This window comes from Crinia signifera, chromosome 1 (genome assembly GCF_055691185.1).
Source record: "Crinia signifera chromosome 1, ASM5569118v1, whole genome shotgun sequence".
Taxonomy (NCBI): domain Eukaryota; kingdom Metazoa; phylum Chordata; class Amphibia; order Anura; family Myobatrachidae; genus Crinia; species Crinia signifera.
In genome coordinates this window covers 80785143-80799718 of record NC_139217.1, presented here as the reverse complement: position 1 = coordinate 80799718, position 14576 = coordinate 80785143, and the positions used below count along the sequence as shown (strand labels likewise).

The 14576-nt window shown below is 41.6% G+C and overlaps 1 protein-coding gene across 10 annotated transcripts in view; it reads left to right on the top strand.

Annotated features, from left to right (window-relative positions):
- FRYL (FRY like transcription coactivator) overlaps positions 1–14576 on the top strand; it is a 250991-nt gene that overhangs the window by 136432 nt on the left and 99983 nt on the right. For all 10 annotated transcript variants that reach the window (XM_083168231.1, XM_083168181.1, XM_083168125.1 and 7 more), the window contains 6 exons: positions 5688–5827; positions 6479–6575; positions 7053–7132; positions 10387–10467; positions 10676–10844; positions 11561–11653. In XM_083168231.1, the coding sequence (XP_083024357.1) occupies positions 5688–5827; positions 6479–6575; positions 7053–7132; positions 10387–10467; positions 10676–10844; positions 11561–11653 (660 nt within the window). The remainder of the gene's footprint in view (positions 1–5687; positions 5828–6478; positions 6576–7052; positions 7133–10386; positions 10468–10675; positions 10845–11560; positions 11654–14576) is intronic.

Genomic DNA, 14576 nt, shown 5'->3' with positions numbered 1-14576 from the left:
CTATGAATTACAGATCCTGGCTTTCTGGGCACCAGTTTTCAGGTATGAGCTTCTAGAAATGAATCGCTCACTTTTTGGCAGCCTTGTCTAGTCTACAGAGGGCAACCTCTTATGCTGCATAAACCCTGCTGTTGAACTTTCCTATTTATAATATATTTGTAATTAAATTTAGATGCATGTATTGTAAATGGGTGTGATTATTTTCAACAAGATGACTTATGGGGCCTACGCGCGCAATGCTAGATCGCTACGAACGCTCAGCACACAGAGCAGCACAGCTGTGTGCCGCTAAGCAATCTGTACGGGCCAGTGTTCTCAGTGAGAACACTGGCCCTGGCCCCTGTGATTAACTCAATCTATTTTAGCATGCTGGAGATTTATCGCCAGGACATTAAGTACATTGCTATCGCTTTGCTCTTATGCCTGGTACACACCAGGACGACTAGGGCCCGATCCCCTCAATCTAGATCCAATTCCGACCAATTGGATGTAGATTGTGTGGTGATTGGGCCCTTTTCTGTCCTGGTGTGGACCGATACCGATCCGATGTGCGGTCCCGCGGGTCGGTCGGTCGTTATTCAGATCCTACCTGCTGCAGGTAGGATCTGAATAACGAACATTCTGCCGGGTGCGGGTCGCCATTGGATCAGACCCGCTCACTGTGCACATCGTGAGCGGGTCGTGCCCCCCCACATCATCTTGAGCGGGTCTGAAGAAACACTGACGACCCGCTCACAATGTGCATCGTGAGCGGGTCGTCGTGGTGTGTACCCTGCATTACACACGCAGCGATGTAGGGGCATTTTCTAAGCGATCTAGTGAGAAAGAACTGGGAAGAATTTGTTTGGACTTTTGCATTTGATTAGAACAGGGGTGGGCAATAAGCGGCCCTCCAGCTGTTGATGAACTAACATCCCAGCATGCCTTGCATCAGTTTCAGCATGACCAAATAGCAAAACTAAGGCAAGGCATGCTGGGATGTGTAGTTCTGCAACAGCTGGAGGGTCGCTTGTTGCCCACCCCTGGATTAGAACATACAATAAAACATGCGCAGGTACTTGTGTACTTTCACGGCTCCCATCGCATGCCATATGTAGTGGCATGCGATTTTTGCCGTTTTTATGCATTTTTTTTAAATCACATGCGATTTTTAACAGCAATGCGATTTTTAACAGAAATGCATTGAAATTTGTATCAAACATGTTCAATGGCCGCCAAATGTCTTTTTCAGGCTGTACAACCCCCACTATCAATGCAAACCCGAAGTGTGGCAAGCGCAGCGAGCCCGCGAGGGGCGGAGGTACGCGTCCTACGACCTTTTCATACCCCCACTATCCACGTCGGCGTGGAGTTGAGAATAGAAAGTGTGGCGAGCGCAGCGAGCCACCGAGCCCGAAGCGTTGGGAGCGCAGCGTGCGCTCGCCACACTTTCTATTCTCAACTCCACGCCGACGTGGATAGTGGGGGAATGAAAAGGTCGTAGAACGCGTACTGCTGCGCTCGCCAGGCTTCGGGTTCGCGTTGATAGTGGGGGTGGTACAGCCTGAAAAATTACATTTGGGGGCCATTGAACATGTTTGATACTAATTTCAATGCATTTGGATGCATTTCTATTAAAGATCGCATGCGATGCGATGCAATTTTTTACTATGCGATGGACATCGTGGGAGCCGTGATTGTACACAAGTACCCATGCGCATTACAGAAACGTGTGTGTGTGTGTGCAGCGTTATTGCACTAGATCTTTTCAAATTTTGCTGCTTAAAGAGGAGGCCAAAATAAATAATGCCAGGTAGAGATGACATTTTGTCGGGTCTGGCAATGTGTCTAATGGTATGAGCAGGAGTTCCTCTCTACTTTTCTGTCTTACTTAAGCAGGATTGGCAAAGTCCGTCACCCGTTTCTTATGTTTCATTCATCCATCCTGACAAACGGTCCATCCGAGTAGGAGCGGATGACTGCTTTCTTCGGCTGTTAGGATCAACAGAGGACAAGTGAACTCTTTTACATATACGTGTAACAGATTACATTGGTCACAAATATATTAGTATATTAGAGTTTTTTATTGTATAAGTGTTTCTACACTTTTTCTGGAATATTTAATGTCCTATGTTTTTAGTTATATAACTGTTAAACTTGAATCCCATGTTGGGGTACTCTGCTGTGAGTTCTAATGCTGCCCATACACAGTGCGATGCTCACTGTGCGTTTTGGACTAGGTCGCATCGGATATGCTAAAGCAGCCTTTGGTTTTAACTAGATGTGATCTATTCCAAAAAGTACGTACTGCACAAGGTAAATGGCACTGTGTGTGGGCAGCATAAGACTCATAATGATGATACCTTTTGACAACAAATACTCTAGAGGATTTGCTAGGCCAATGGTTCCATAACCTTTTTGAATTACGGTTATGCTGCTGTTCGTCCTCATATTTTATGATCAGCAGCTACCTGCACTGGTTTTGCCAATCCCTTTGACCATAAGTACAGTAATTTGATTTAGTTCTGGACCTCCAACTCTTGGTGCCCTGCAGCACCCTTAAGTGCCACAGTGCCAAGTTAGGGAACCACTGTGCTAGCCTGTCATCAAGAAACATATGACAAATGTCAAATTTTGACAACAGGATACAAATCAAAGCACTAGAATTGTTTCATGTTTCCTCCAGTATTAGACTATTCTGTCTGACCTGTTACATTCTGCTGTTACAGAGAGTACAGTTCTTTAAATGGAAAGTGTTGCTGACCACAATGGAGGAAACATTGAACAATTGTAGTTCTATTCAAGTGATTTACATTGCAACAGCGCCACCCAGTCACAATATGTGATATCTTTGCATTAAATGGCGCCTTCTGAAGTACAGCATGGCTTGCCCAAACTTCTCTTTCTTATGAGCTTAAACCCTGGCTTTAGAGTAGTAATGGCCTTTGGAACATTCGCCATCAATGGTGCAATCGGTTCTTAACATCTATGGCATGAACACTTTAAATAGAACTGTTGATTTTTTAAAGGGTTTCTGTGGGGCCAAGCTCTTTAAGAAATGAAGGGGAAAAAAGACATCAATAGCTGAGAATCATCATACAGTATATTCTGTATCAATTGCAAAACCATCAATTATTGGTGTCTAACCATTGACAGTTGCTTTATTTTGAAAAGACCTGTATTTTTGAGATATGTGTGTGTGTGTGTGTGTGTGTGTGTGTGTGTGTGTGTGTGTTTTCCAAAGGGCAGTTGTTTTGGTTCTGCAATGGAGCGTGTGTAGGTATTCGGTCAGCATGGTTTTTTTTTCTGTTTAGAGTGCCGCCGTGTGTATGTGTATATAATAATATACCATATCTTTTTATGGTCACATTTCTTCCGTCAAAAGAATGTTTCTGTTATGCAAACTGTAAGAAACAGTGTTAAGAAATAGATTACCATTTAATGGTTTGCAATGATTTATAGTTGTAATACGCGCCACTTACATGGTTTGTATTGAACAAATGAGTGATGAAATATGGTTGAGTACATATTTAATTGATTTTACACCACTCCTAGTTTTTGTTTTGTTTTGTATATATTTTTTTTTTTTGCATATAGTAATTTTTCCCTATGGTCGGACTTATCCATTTCGTCACTAGAGCTGTTGGGTTTTTTGGGGGGTAAAAATGTCCCCTTTTGTGGCACTGTATAAAAATCTTTAGTGCTGTGTCTTTTCAGCATTTATTGGGTTCGCAAGTTAAATAATATTTTTTTCTAATATAGGTATTCATAAAGAAATAACACCAAAGAGTTTAGCTGAATTATCAATTACATTTCCTTTACAAAACAGTGGTGGACTTGGCTTGTTCCTGTACCTGACAACTAAACTGCATTGTGATGGGTGTAATGGAGAAATGTTTTCTTTCTACTTGAAAAATAAGCTATTACAACCTTTTTTTTTTTCTCGTGTTGAGTTTTAGAAAAAATGTATACGTTAAAACTTTTACAAATGTTCATACCTAACAGTGGAATGGCCTATTCATGTTTGTTTTTTTCTTTTTCTGTGTGTAGTATAGAGTATAATTACCATAATATACCTCATTCTTCGGTCTTTATAATATTGTTATCTTTTATAGTTTTTTTTGTTACCAGTATTTTAGTTTTTTGACTTATCAGTTTATGTACGTTACATTACTTTCAGGCTTTTTTTCAATGATAGGCTGTTTTTAATTGTACAGAAAGTTCTACTTTCAAAATATCAATTCCAAATGACATGTACTATATGTTACATCTACCTGTAGCTCATCCCCCAGATTGGACACTAAGCTATTTTGTGTGTGTGTGTGTAGGTGTAGGTGTGGGCGCCTATCCGATCTGAGTATAATATGAAGGATTAATGGTCCTCATTGTGTGATATCATTTGGGAAGTTTATGGATGGCTCCTTTTGTAGCATTCCCCTACTGCCAACAATAATAATAGGGCACCCTGGGATTCCTCGGGACACTGGCAGAGGTGCCTTGTTGGTCCAGGATCAATGCAAATTATTTGTGGTTAATGCAGACGGGAAGACCAGTGTTGGCGGCTGCCAATCATAAAATATGTGGAAAAATAAAAGGGAATCCTGTCGCTCCCCTCATGACTGAGCCCCTTTTTGTACATTATAATAAAACATCTCCATTGGCACTTCATGGACATTTACTTTTTATGTGGATGCTCACCCATTTGCCATTAAAATAGCTTAGTCGGTTAGTAATGTGTTGTGAGGTTGGCATAAAACGTGTTGCCCTCCATCGTCTCACAGCTGTTGTACTCTGTATGTGGGTCTACTCCTTGTTCATCTCACTACCCCAGGCCCCTAATCATACAGAGATGTTATAATGGTGCTGTTCACTACGTTAATGTAACCTTCCTCTAATGTGTCTGGACTCTCTCAGGTCTGTCTCATAAGCCCTGTAATGTAACATTCTCTACTGAAAGCCCATTGGATTGGCAGAGGTGTTTAGATGTGCTGTTTCTGTGGGGATATTGTTAACTTATTGTTACTAAACTCACCAGCCCTGAAAAAAACACAGTAATTAAGGTACAGGGAAATCTATCATTTGGATGATATGAGCAAATCTAATTCTATTTTGTAATGCTTTTCAAGGCAAATTGGGAATCTTCTAATAAGGCCAGTTCCAGAATCAACCATTTTTGTTTAACCCCCTCGCCGGCCGCGGCGAAGACCATTGAATAAGGGCCTTTATCTTTGTATGCCAGGTCTTTGGATGGCTTGGGAGTATACTGGGAGCTCAGGTGTTACATATTGTGGATCTTGTTGCTTTGCTTCCTCTTTCTTTGGTACAGTGCTATATGTTAGCGGTTTCAGCATAACAAGCATTGTGAAAGATAAATATTAACTTGTATGCTTAATGATAAACACTTATCACCTGATAAACTGCAAGGTTTCTGCTAAAACACTATTTGCTTACTTACAATGAAACCTGTAGCGTAGCCATAGAATAACATCTTTTCATGAAGGGTCATGTTTCTATGGGAACTAAGTGTTTGTGGCCCAGAAGTAAGCCAAAACAGAGCATGGAGGTCTCATGGTAGACCAGCGTCACCTGCCTTATAGCAAACTGCTTATAGTATTATATCATATTCATCTATATATACAGTATGTGTGTGTATTGTTTTTTGTTAATGAATATTCTGTCCGTTCACTCTGCACTGCTTGTCTTCATAGGTGATAAGCTGTATGAGCTCTGTAGCAGAGCACTGTCTCCCCTCCTTACTCCGCACCTTGTTTGTCTGGTATAAACGCCAAAACGGAACTGAAGATGAGTCCTACGAGTACAGGCCTCGGTCTAGCACAAAATCCAAAGGGTAAGAAGCTATGTGCGTCATTTAACTCTGCAACAAAACAAAATAAATGACTGTTTAGGAAATAAAATAAAAAAAATTCAATATATGAGTTTTTTGTATGTAAATTGAAGAGCAGAACAGTTGACGGGGACTAGTGTTAATGGCGGTATTGCAAACTTGTGAAAAGGGAGCATGCAGTGTGATTGGGCTGCTAGAACGTGATTCATGATGGTACCATGATAAGCCCCTGATGTATCCGTTTCATCCCAGATTTTATGCTAGCAGCTCCATACTGCCATGGCTGGGAAAGCATCTCCTGCACTCATGTTCCTTATCCCAGACTGCTCTCTAGTTACATGTCCACTCAACTCTCCACCCTCCCCCCCCACACACACACACACACCACCACCCAACCCCCCCTCACACACCACCACCACCACCCAAATCACTGTGCTATATGTGAGTGCGCATTACATGGTCATTAATAATTATTTGTGTAGTTCCAAACCCTAATTCCTTATTAAACTAGCAATCTGTCCAATCGCATCTTGTTTCCAGAGGTAACGTTGTAATGAAGATGAATGCTGTAATAAGTCAGCACACCTATGCTACTATCCCAGTATGGCGGCAGTGTGTCTCCTGGTAACCTCTTGTGCTTTATGTACTCTGCAGAGATGAACAGCAGCGAGAGAGAGACTACTTACTTGAAAGAAGAGACCTGGCCGTAGACTTTATTTTTTGTTTAGTTTTAGTAGAAGTCCTAAAACAGGTAAATACCCCACTTGTGTAACCTTTGTGAGTCCTCCTGTGTCATGTTAGCTAATGAGGAGTATCTGCCTTTATTTTCCACATTTTATTAAATGTGTGATGAATGCATTTAATACAGGAAAAGCATACGCATTGCCTTGAGATCTGTATCTACATTTTGTAGTTTGAAAGGGTTATCAGATATGAAAAGAGATTAGTTACACAAATTGTAATGTATTCATAATGTTACCTGTTCTGTGGGGGTTAGGGGTATACTGTACTCTGTGCTGCAAGTGCCGCTGGATCCACCAGATGTCATAAGTGGGTCAGACCTGCTGTACTAGGTAAGTCACCACTGGACCACAAGTGTCAGCATTATGAATGTCGATAAAATATACCACACCCAAAATATGCTCACTTTTGCTATAGTTAGATAGGAATTAGTCTGGGAATTTTGTTTATAAGTAGATGCTTGCTAATGTATATATCTGTATTGTAGATTCCCGTTCACCCAGTTCCAGACCCCCTTATACAAGAAGTTCTCAACTTGGCTTTTAAGCACTTTAAACACAAAGAAGGGTAAGTGGAGGTTTTTTTCTACTTTTTGTTGTCTCCCCCCCCCCCCCCCCCCCCACAATGTTATCTTTTGGCTCCTTATAAATTACATGTGTACAAAAGGCTTTAATCCACCCTGCACTCAGTGGTGCCTGAGATAGGTGCCCTACCCTACGTAGCGTGTAGGGTATTGGTGGTAGGGTTGAAGTTGATGGGGTTGGTGGCTCTGAGGGGACCCATAGAGGTATCGATGTACCAGGCCTATCGATGGCACTGGGGATTGATTGCAGCGAGAGATTAGTGAAAGGAATAACGGACAAATAGAGGTTACAGTAGTTGAGTGCAGAGGTAATGGAGGAGTGGTTGCATGGAGTGATGGAGAAAGTTAAGGCCTTGGCCTTACACCAGTGGGCCTTGGAAGAAATTGAACATAAAAGGTGAGATGTAGGGAGAAGATGAAAGAAAGTGAAAACATCAGCCCCCCTCCCCCAGGTACAGGAAGGTGAAGGATTTTGATGAATGGTTTCTGTATTGGCGGTGAACTGGGTTGATGTGGGGTACAGAGATTTTTCAACCAAATGGTGCGCATTCAAACCAAAAGTGCAGCCGGACACAAATTCACTTAGTAGAAACACCTTTAACTATTGACAGAATACACCATAGACAGAAAAGATAGTAAATTTGAAAGGTCAGCGCTCAGAGGTCTCTATGATTACAAGGAAAATAAACCTTATATACTTAAATTATACATATTGACTGGATTCACAGATTGGTGTACCAATTTCCAAATCCTTCTTTTCTTTTAAATCCAATTGATCTGCACTATAGTGTGTTGTATTCTGTCTCCCCTGCTTATGTAATAGGGGAGAAAAGAAGGATTTGGAAATTGGTACAACAATCTGTGAATCCAGTCAATCTGTATCATTTAAGTATATAAGGTTTATTTTCCTTGTAATCATAGAGACCTCTGAGCACTGACCTTTCAAATTCACTATCTTTTCTGTCTGTGGTGAACTGGGTTGCAAAGTTGGTTGTCAGTCCCAGGTGAGGATCAGTCAATAGTACAGGTTGAGTATACCTTATCCGAAATGCTCGGGACCACGAGCAGTTCGCATAAGGGATTTTTATGTTTTTATTTTTACATACTTACCTGGTCCTCCCGACTGTCCCACGGTGTCCCTCGGCGGCCTTCAGGATCTTCTTCAGCGTTCACAGTGGTGCATTGAGTGAGCTTTCAGGCGCACCAGCGCAATGCACTCCTGGGACCACCGAAGAAGCTCCTGAAGGCTGCCGTGAACATCGGGGGACTTGGTAAGTATGAATTAAAAGGGTCATGGGGGGGGGGGGGAGGTGGGTGGAATCCAAAATATTCTAATAAAACAACTTATTTTGGAACATTTCAGATAAGAGATCTCTGGATACAGGAGACTCTACAAATATATGCCAGTGCGGGTATTCATGCTTTTCAGTGATCTGCCATACTCCCGGTCTAACAGAAGGCTACTAGTTGGTCAAAACCTGCACATACTGCTTGATGTTTTTGGGAATACACAAGATTTACTAAAGCTTATGAAACTGACCAGTAGAGGTGTTGCAGATACCAACCAGTTAGATTCTAGCTATTTTTTTTTGTCTAATAACTTGAGAAAATCTGGTTGCTATGTGCAACACCACTACTTGTCTTTATTAGAAGCATTAGTAAATCTTCCTCACAATCCTTTCCTTCCTTTCTAAGTTCCCCCATCCCTTTTACTGTCTCCCCTATTCCTTTTCTCTCATGTTCTGTTCCCTGTAGTTTTCTTCCCACCCCTCCCATGATATTTTTAAAGCTGTTTTCTCACATTAATTGAGTTTCTGTTGGAAATATATATAGCAGCTTTTGTCTTTCCTTATCTTGTTTGCATGTGATCATGTTGTGATTGAATGTATCATACTTGTACAGTCTTGTTATCAGTTTGAGTGCATATACATTTAGCTACTATTTGTGTACATGTTCATTAATGAAACACAGGGTTGTAAAGTCATTTACTGTAACTAAACAGTCACAGTAATTGTCAATCTGCAATCTTCAATGTCCTGCAAGTTCTCGACTACATGTTTAGCCAAAAGACCATATTGTAAGACAGTAGGATGTTATAACTTGTTTAATACAAACTTGCAAATGTTATCATTTTTTTTGATAGATTTAAATTCTGTCTGGTTTCTCTTTTGTTTGACCCAGCTCTTCCCCTGATCACTATCGGGGGACACATAGTAAATAAACATATTTTCCCTGCCAAACCTCTACCATGTTTCTTTTGCTGGGGGAAAAGTCTTGTTTTCTCCAGCTAGGCCACATTATGCAGCAGATGCCACCTTTTTTTCTTGCTCCTCCCATCAGAATGCAATAAGCCCCTCCATAACACGCTCGGCCTGTAGAGGAGGCTAAGCTGCAGTCGCTAAAAAATATGAAGCCAAAGAGAGAGGATTTGTGCCTAGATTTTGTGCAGAATTGTAAATTACTTTTTGTTCATCACAGATGTTGCCTAACATTTTGGGGCAGTATTCAATGCGGGGGGCGAGCGGCAGCGAGGGTGTTTTGTAATGGGAAGATGGCTTTTTTTAAGCGAGGAAAATCCATCCAGTCCTCTCTCCTTCTATGTTCCAGGGAAATCCATCAGGCGAGTTTTGACGCAAATGCAGGGAACCCGCTGCATATAGCGGTAAGCCTCGCAGTTTTGATGGCTGCACTCGCTGTTTCCACCTCGCTTCAGGGAGCAGGAGAGGTAGAAATGGCGAGTGAGGGGGGCGTTGAATACTCTTACAGCGAGCTATCGGCACTGCTCACCCCTCGCATTGAATATACGCCTTTAAGTGGAGGGTTTTCTATTTGTCCTAATCCTCCCAAAGAAATGTTTGTAAAAGACCTTGAGAGATGTTTTCTACAGGGAGGGCTGGTTTATTTTTTGACCTACTGGGTTTGCAGGCCATAAAGTTCTCCTGTAGTATATATACGGTGTTGTATAGCTGCAATCTAACCTCATTGCAGGCAGTTGACACGTTTGCTGTGGACCACTGGTGCTTATGTGGCCCTTCGGTCACGGTTTCCTGATGAATAATATGGCAGCATTGTCATGACCACTGGATAAGCAGACAATATTACTTTAGAATTTGTTACATAAACTAACAGTTTATAAAATAAATTTCTCAGAAGGTACCAGATCCTGCCTCCTCCGTTCTCTCATTATTCCATGCTCTACAGTATTAAGCTTTTGCTGTTTGTTTCATGTTTTTTGTAGGTATTCAGGAACAAACACTGGGAACGTGCACATTATTGCAGATTTATATGCAGAAGTCATAGGCGTCCTTACACAGTCCAAGTAAGAACTTTTTGTTTTCCTTTTTTAGTCTTTATGCAGCTTGTCAACTGGGTTTGTTACGCTGTGTTTTATTACATGTTTAGGGGCTAGTAATGACTGTGGAACCCCCCCGCTCTCGGCCAGCGGGAGGTAGAAGAGAATATCTAGCGGCATGGTTGTTATATTAGGATTAACAGGGACTCCCCCTGCTTTCTTTTTCATCATTTAGATTTCAGGCTGTGAGGAAGAAGTTTGTCACGGAATTAAAAGAACTTCGGCAGAAGGAGCAGAGTCCCCATGTTGTGCAAAGCATCATCAGTCTAATCATGGGCATGAAATTCTTCCGTGTCAAGATGTATCCTGTTGAAGATTTCGAAGCCTCTTTCCAGTTTATGCAGGTAATTGTTGTTGTGTGGATGCCCTTTACTGTTCATTAATGAGATAGCCGTTTATTATGGCATAAAATATTCAGTTGTTTTTTTTAAGTAATGTCTATTATATTATTTCTGGAACTATAAGTGACAAGAAGTAAACTAATATGGCAGCCGCAGCTTATATAGTGAGCGCAGAAGTGCAAAATACTGGATTCCCATTGTGTTTGAGCTACTAGATAAAGTTATACTTGCCCTTATATACACTACAGATTAAACGTATATATCTTATATAGAGAGTGTTTTAATTGATGTCTTATTGAGAAACAAAGCTTCAGAGGTGGACGCAATTGCCACCTCTATGCGAATGTGCAGAATGCCCACTGATGGTGTCTCTGATCCGCCACTTGCGTGCAACTGTGCACCACTGATCGCCTGAGCAACCATTGTAAGCAAGCTGCCAGAGCCTTTACAACTGTCGCGGGTTCCAACATGCCCAGGAAATGGTTGTCGCATATCTGTGTTTTTGCTCCCCTGCGCAAACCTCAGCACTGTGTACACCTCTGTATCAGGTACTTGGTGTAGTGCAGCTAAAGCAAACCATATAGAAGTCCTTCACTATTTGACATGCTTCTGTCTCTGTGCCACATGGGCCTGAGTACTTGATTGTTTGCATTGCAGAACTGTATATTCACAGTATAGAAGGCTAATGTGACTTTTTCTGCTTGTTTTCTACTTGAAAGGAATGTGCACAGTACTTCTTGGAAGTGAAAGACAAGGACATAAAACATGCACTTGCTGGTCTGTTTGTAGAGATCCTCATCCCTGTGGCTGCTGTAAGTAAATCTTGTCATCCTATCAGCGTGTTTTCATGTTTTATCAGCCGTCCATCGATAAGCAATAAACACCAGACAGAACTTTTACAAATGTTTTTTTCCTTCAAGCAATATGTTCTTTTTAATACACTAGGCTGTACTCCTCCTCCTCTATCTGCTCCAGGTGACTAATGGACTAACTCTGGTTCATGCTGGCTTATTGTACTGTGACAGGAGCCGCTAAAAGAGATCCTTCCCCTGCAGGGCGCGGTGCGGACAGTGGGAATATTGCAGGGAGGGTAGATGGAGAGTGCAGACATGCATTGTGTCTCAGCATGCATTGCTGGAAACAACTATGTGTGTTCAGCCAGCAAGTGGGCAATAGAAATTCTTATCTGTCCAGACAGATTCTGCTGTCCTACCCAGCTACTTACATATAGCCCTTCTAGTTACACCAGTGATGGCTAACCTTAACACTCTAGCTGTTGTTGAACTACACATCCCAGCATGCCCTGCTACAGTTTTACTATTTGGCCATGCTAAAACTGATGCAGCGCATGCTGGGATGTGTAGTTCAACAACAGCTGGAGTGTCAAGGTTAGCCATCACTGCGTTACACCATACTATAGCGTAACTTGGTAGCGTTGAGCATCTTCTTTTTATGACTTTTTTTTAACAAAAAGCGTATATGCTTGTTTTCGGCGATCACCGCTGTTTAACACCCTTGCCGGCCACATTGATTATACCCCTTTGTGTTTGACCGCAGCAGTATCTGCATACAAAATGCTACATGTATGCTTCTATGTAGATACAAGCGCATACATTTGAAAGCAATGGGATTCCGTATAGTTAGCTGATAATTACATACTTCAAATGCAGAGTCTTTCTATTGAAAAATAGATGATTGGCTAGGGAAGACACATCTGCATACAAAATGCTGTATGTAGTAATGCAAGTTAGGCACGGGGGGGGGGGGGGGGGGTATGCAATCTGGGATCACTGCTGTCGATCCCCGCCAACAGCCGTGATCCCCCGGCCCGTTTGCTGTCTGATCAACCACAGAATGACAGGTGGGATTCAATGTCCTGCCTGCTGCTCGGCGCAAAGGGGACGTGGCCACGAAAACAGCCATGGATTGGTGATCTGCGGCCAGGATCGCGACAATCCACGTCCGTTATCGGCAGAACTGGCCCGACCGCTTCTAAAGTTGGGCCGTTCTGCCGTGATCCCACATCAATGCTGTCGCTAAAGACAACATTTGTTAGGGATCCGCCGTTATTTCCATGTCTGATATAGCAGCAGCACAACCAAGAGTAGCATCACAATACATATGGCTGTTGTCCTGTAAGCACACAGGAACATAGCAGTTACATGATCTTTAGTAGGATGTCCGGTGTAGTGTCATCCATGGTAGGTACTATGCTTTGTTTGTCTGTTTGTCATTTTACTAAGCAACACCCTAGTAAAGAGGTAACGTTTAATATAAATATATAATATAGATCTAATATATAGAATATATTAAAGGGGGTATGCCAATGTTTCAAAGCCTTTGCTTTTTTTTTTTTAAGGTGCAGGAGATGAAATATATATGTGTGTGTATGTACAGTATGTGTGTATACAATATACTGTAGATAGAGAGGTGTGGTTATAGATAGATGTCACAGTACTTGAGTAAACAACTGCTCTGTAAGAGTTTATCTAACCCATTATGTCCTGAAACGCAGAATGACCTTGAAGGACTATAGCTCTTAAATATTTAATTCCCTCTAGGGGCCTGAGATGTAGCACTGGGTATAATGACCTTTGTTGTGCTATAAGGGAGTAGCTGAGTTGCAGACAGTTTGACATACAATTATACATGCGAAAACCTGAACCAAGCCTTTGTGACTGCTGTAAATCAAGCAGACCATTTATTAATAAAATGTTTGCAGGGGCTCAGATTAGGCAGCATTCATCATTGAAAAAATTTGGGGAGAGACAGCCCTGAAGAACTTGGGGGACTATAATGAAGACTGGAAAGCATATAGACTGCTGTTATAGCCATAGCACACTGTTACCCTGGTGTATCACAGTATGGTGCAGTGGTTCCCAAATTTAAAAAAAAAAACATGGTGTCAGAATTTTTTCCGCGGCATCTCCTAGGCCAAAAGTTTTATTGAGAAATAAAATATTTAATTGTATTTATATTTCCTTTTTGAAGTTTAATTATGTAGTGAGGGACAATATTTGCTACAGTTTGTCCACGTTTTTTTGATTGGCAGCCACAAGCACTGGTTATTGTTACATTGACCATAATTCATTTGAATTGATCCTGGACCACCAACCAGAGGCTCCCAAGGCACCCAGTTTGGGAACCATAGTGTATTCTAGTAAGGCAGGCAAGTCACTACAGTAACAGAGGTGATGTGGGTTAGCTAGCTATTGCGTTTGGCTGGGTCCTGCAAATGTGAGAAGGATTAGGGATTCTTCTCATCGTATATCCGCATGAACCATTGTACCAAGCCAATGAGTGATAATCATAGAAACACATCTTGCTTTTATGAGAACTAATATTACCAGAATCAAAATATCTGGTCTTACTGCTGGTTGGATATATATATGGATTATAATAGTCATTTACTTTACATAGCAGAGAGCTGTTCAAAGAATTACTGATGTTTTCTTTTGCAACAAAGCTGTATGCATTGGCTAGGTGGCTATGCCAGCATGTGTTCTGCGTACGTCTAAGTGGTCCTGCCACTTGGGGGCACTGCACAGTGAGCACATTTTAATTGGCCATTCCTGCTTTCATATTTGTCATCTTCATGGGGTGCGGGGGAAGCGTAACTTGCATATTTTTACATTTATAGTGTATTATTTATTTTAGAGGTCTTTAATAAAACCTCTTCAATATCAAAACAAATGTAGAAAACAGATTTATAAACGTACCATATATACTCGAGTA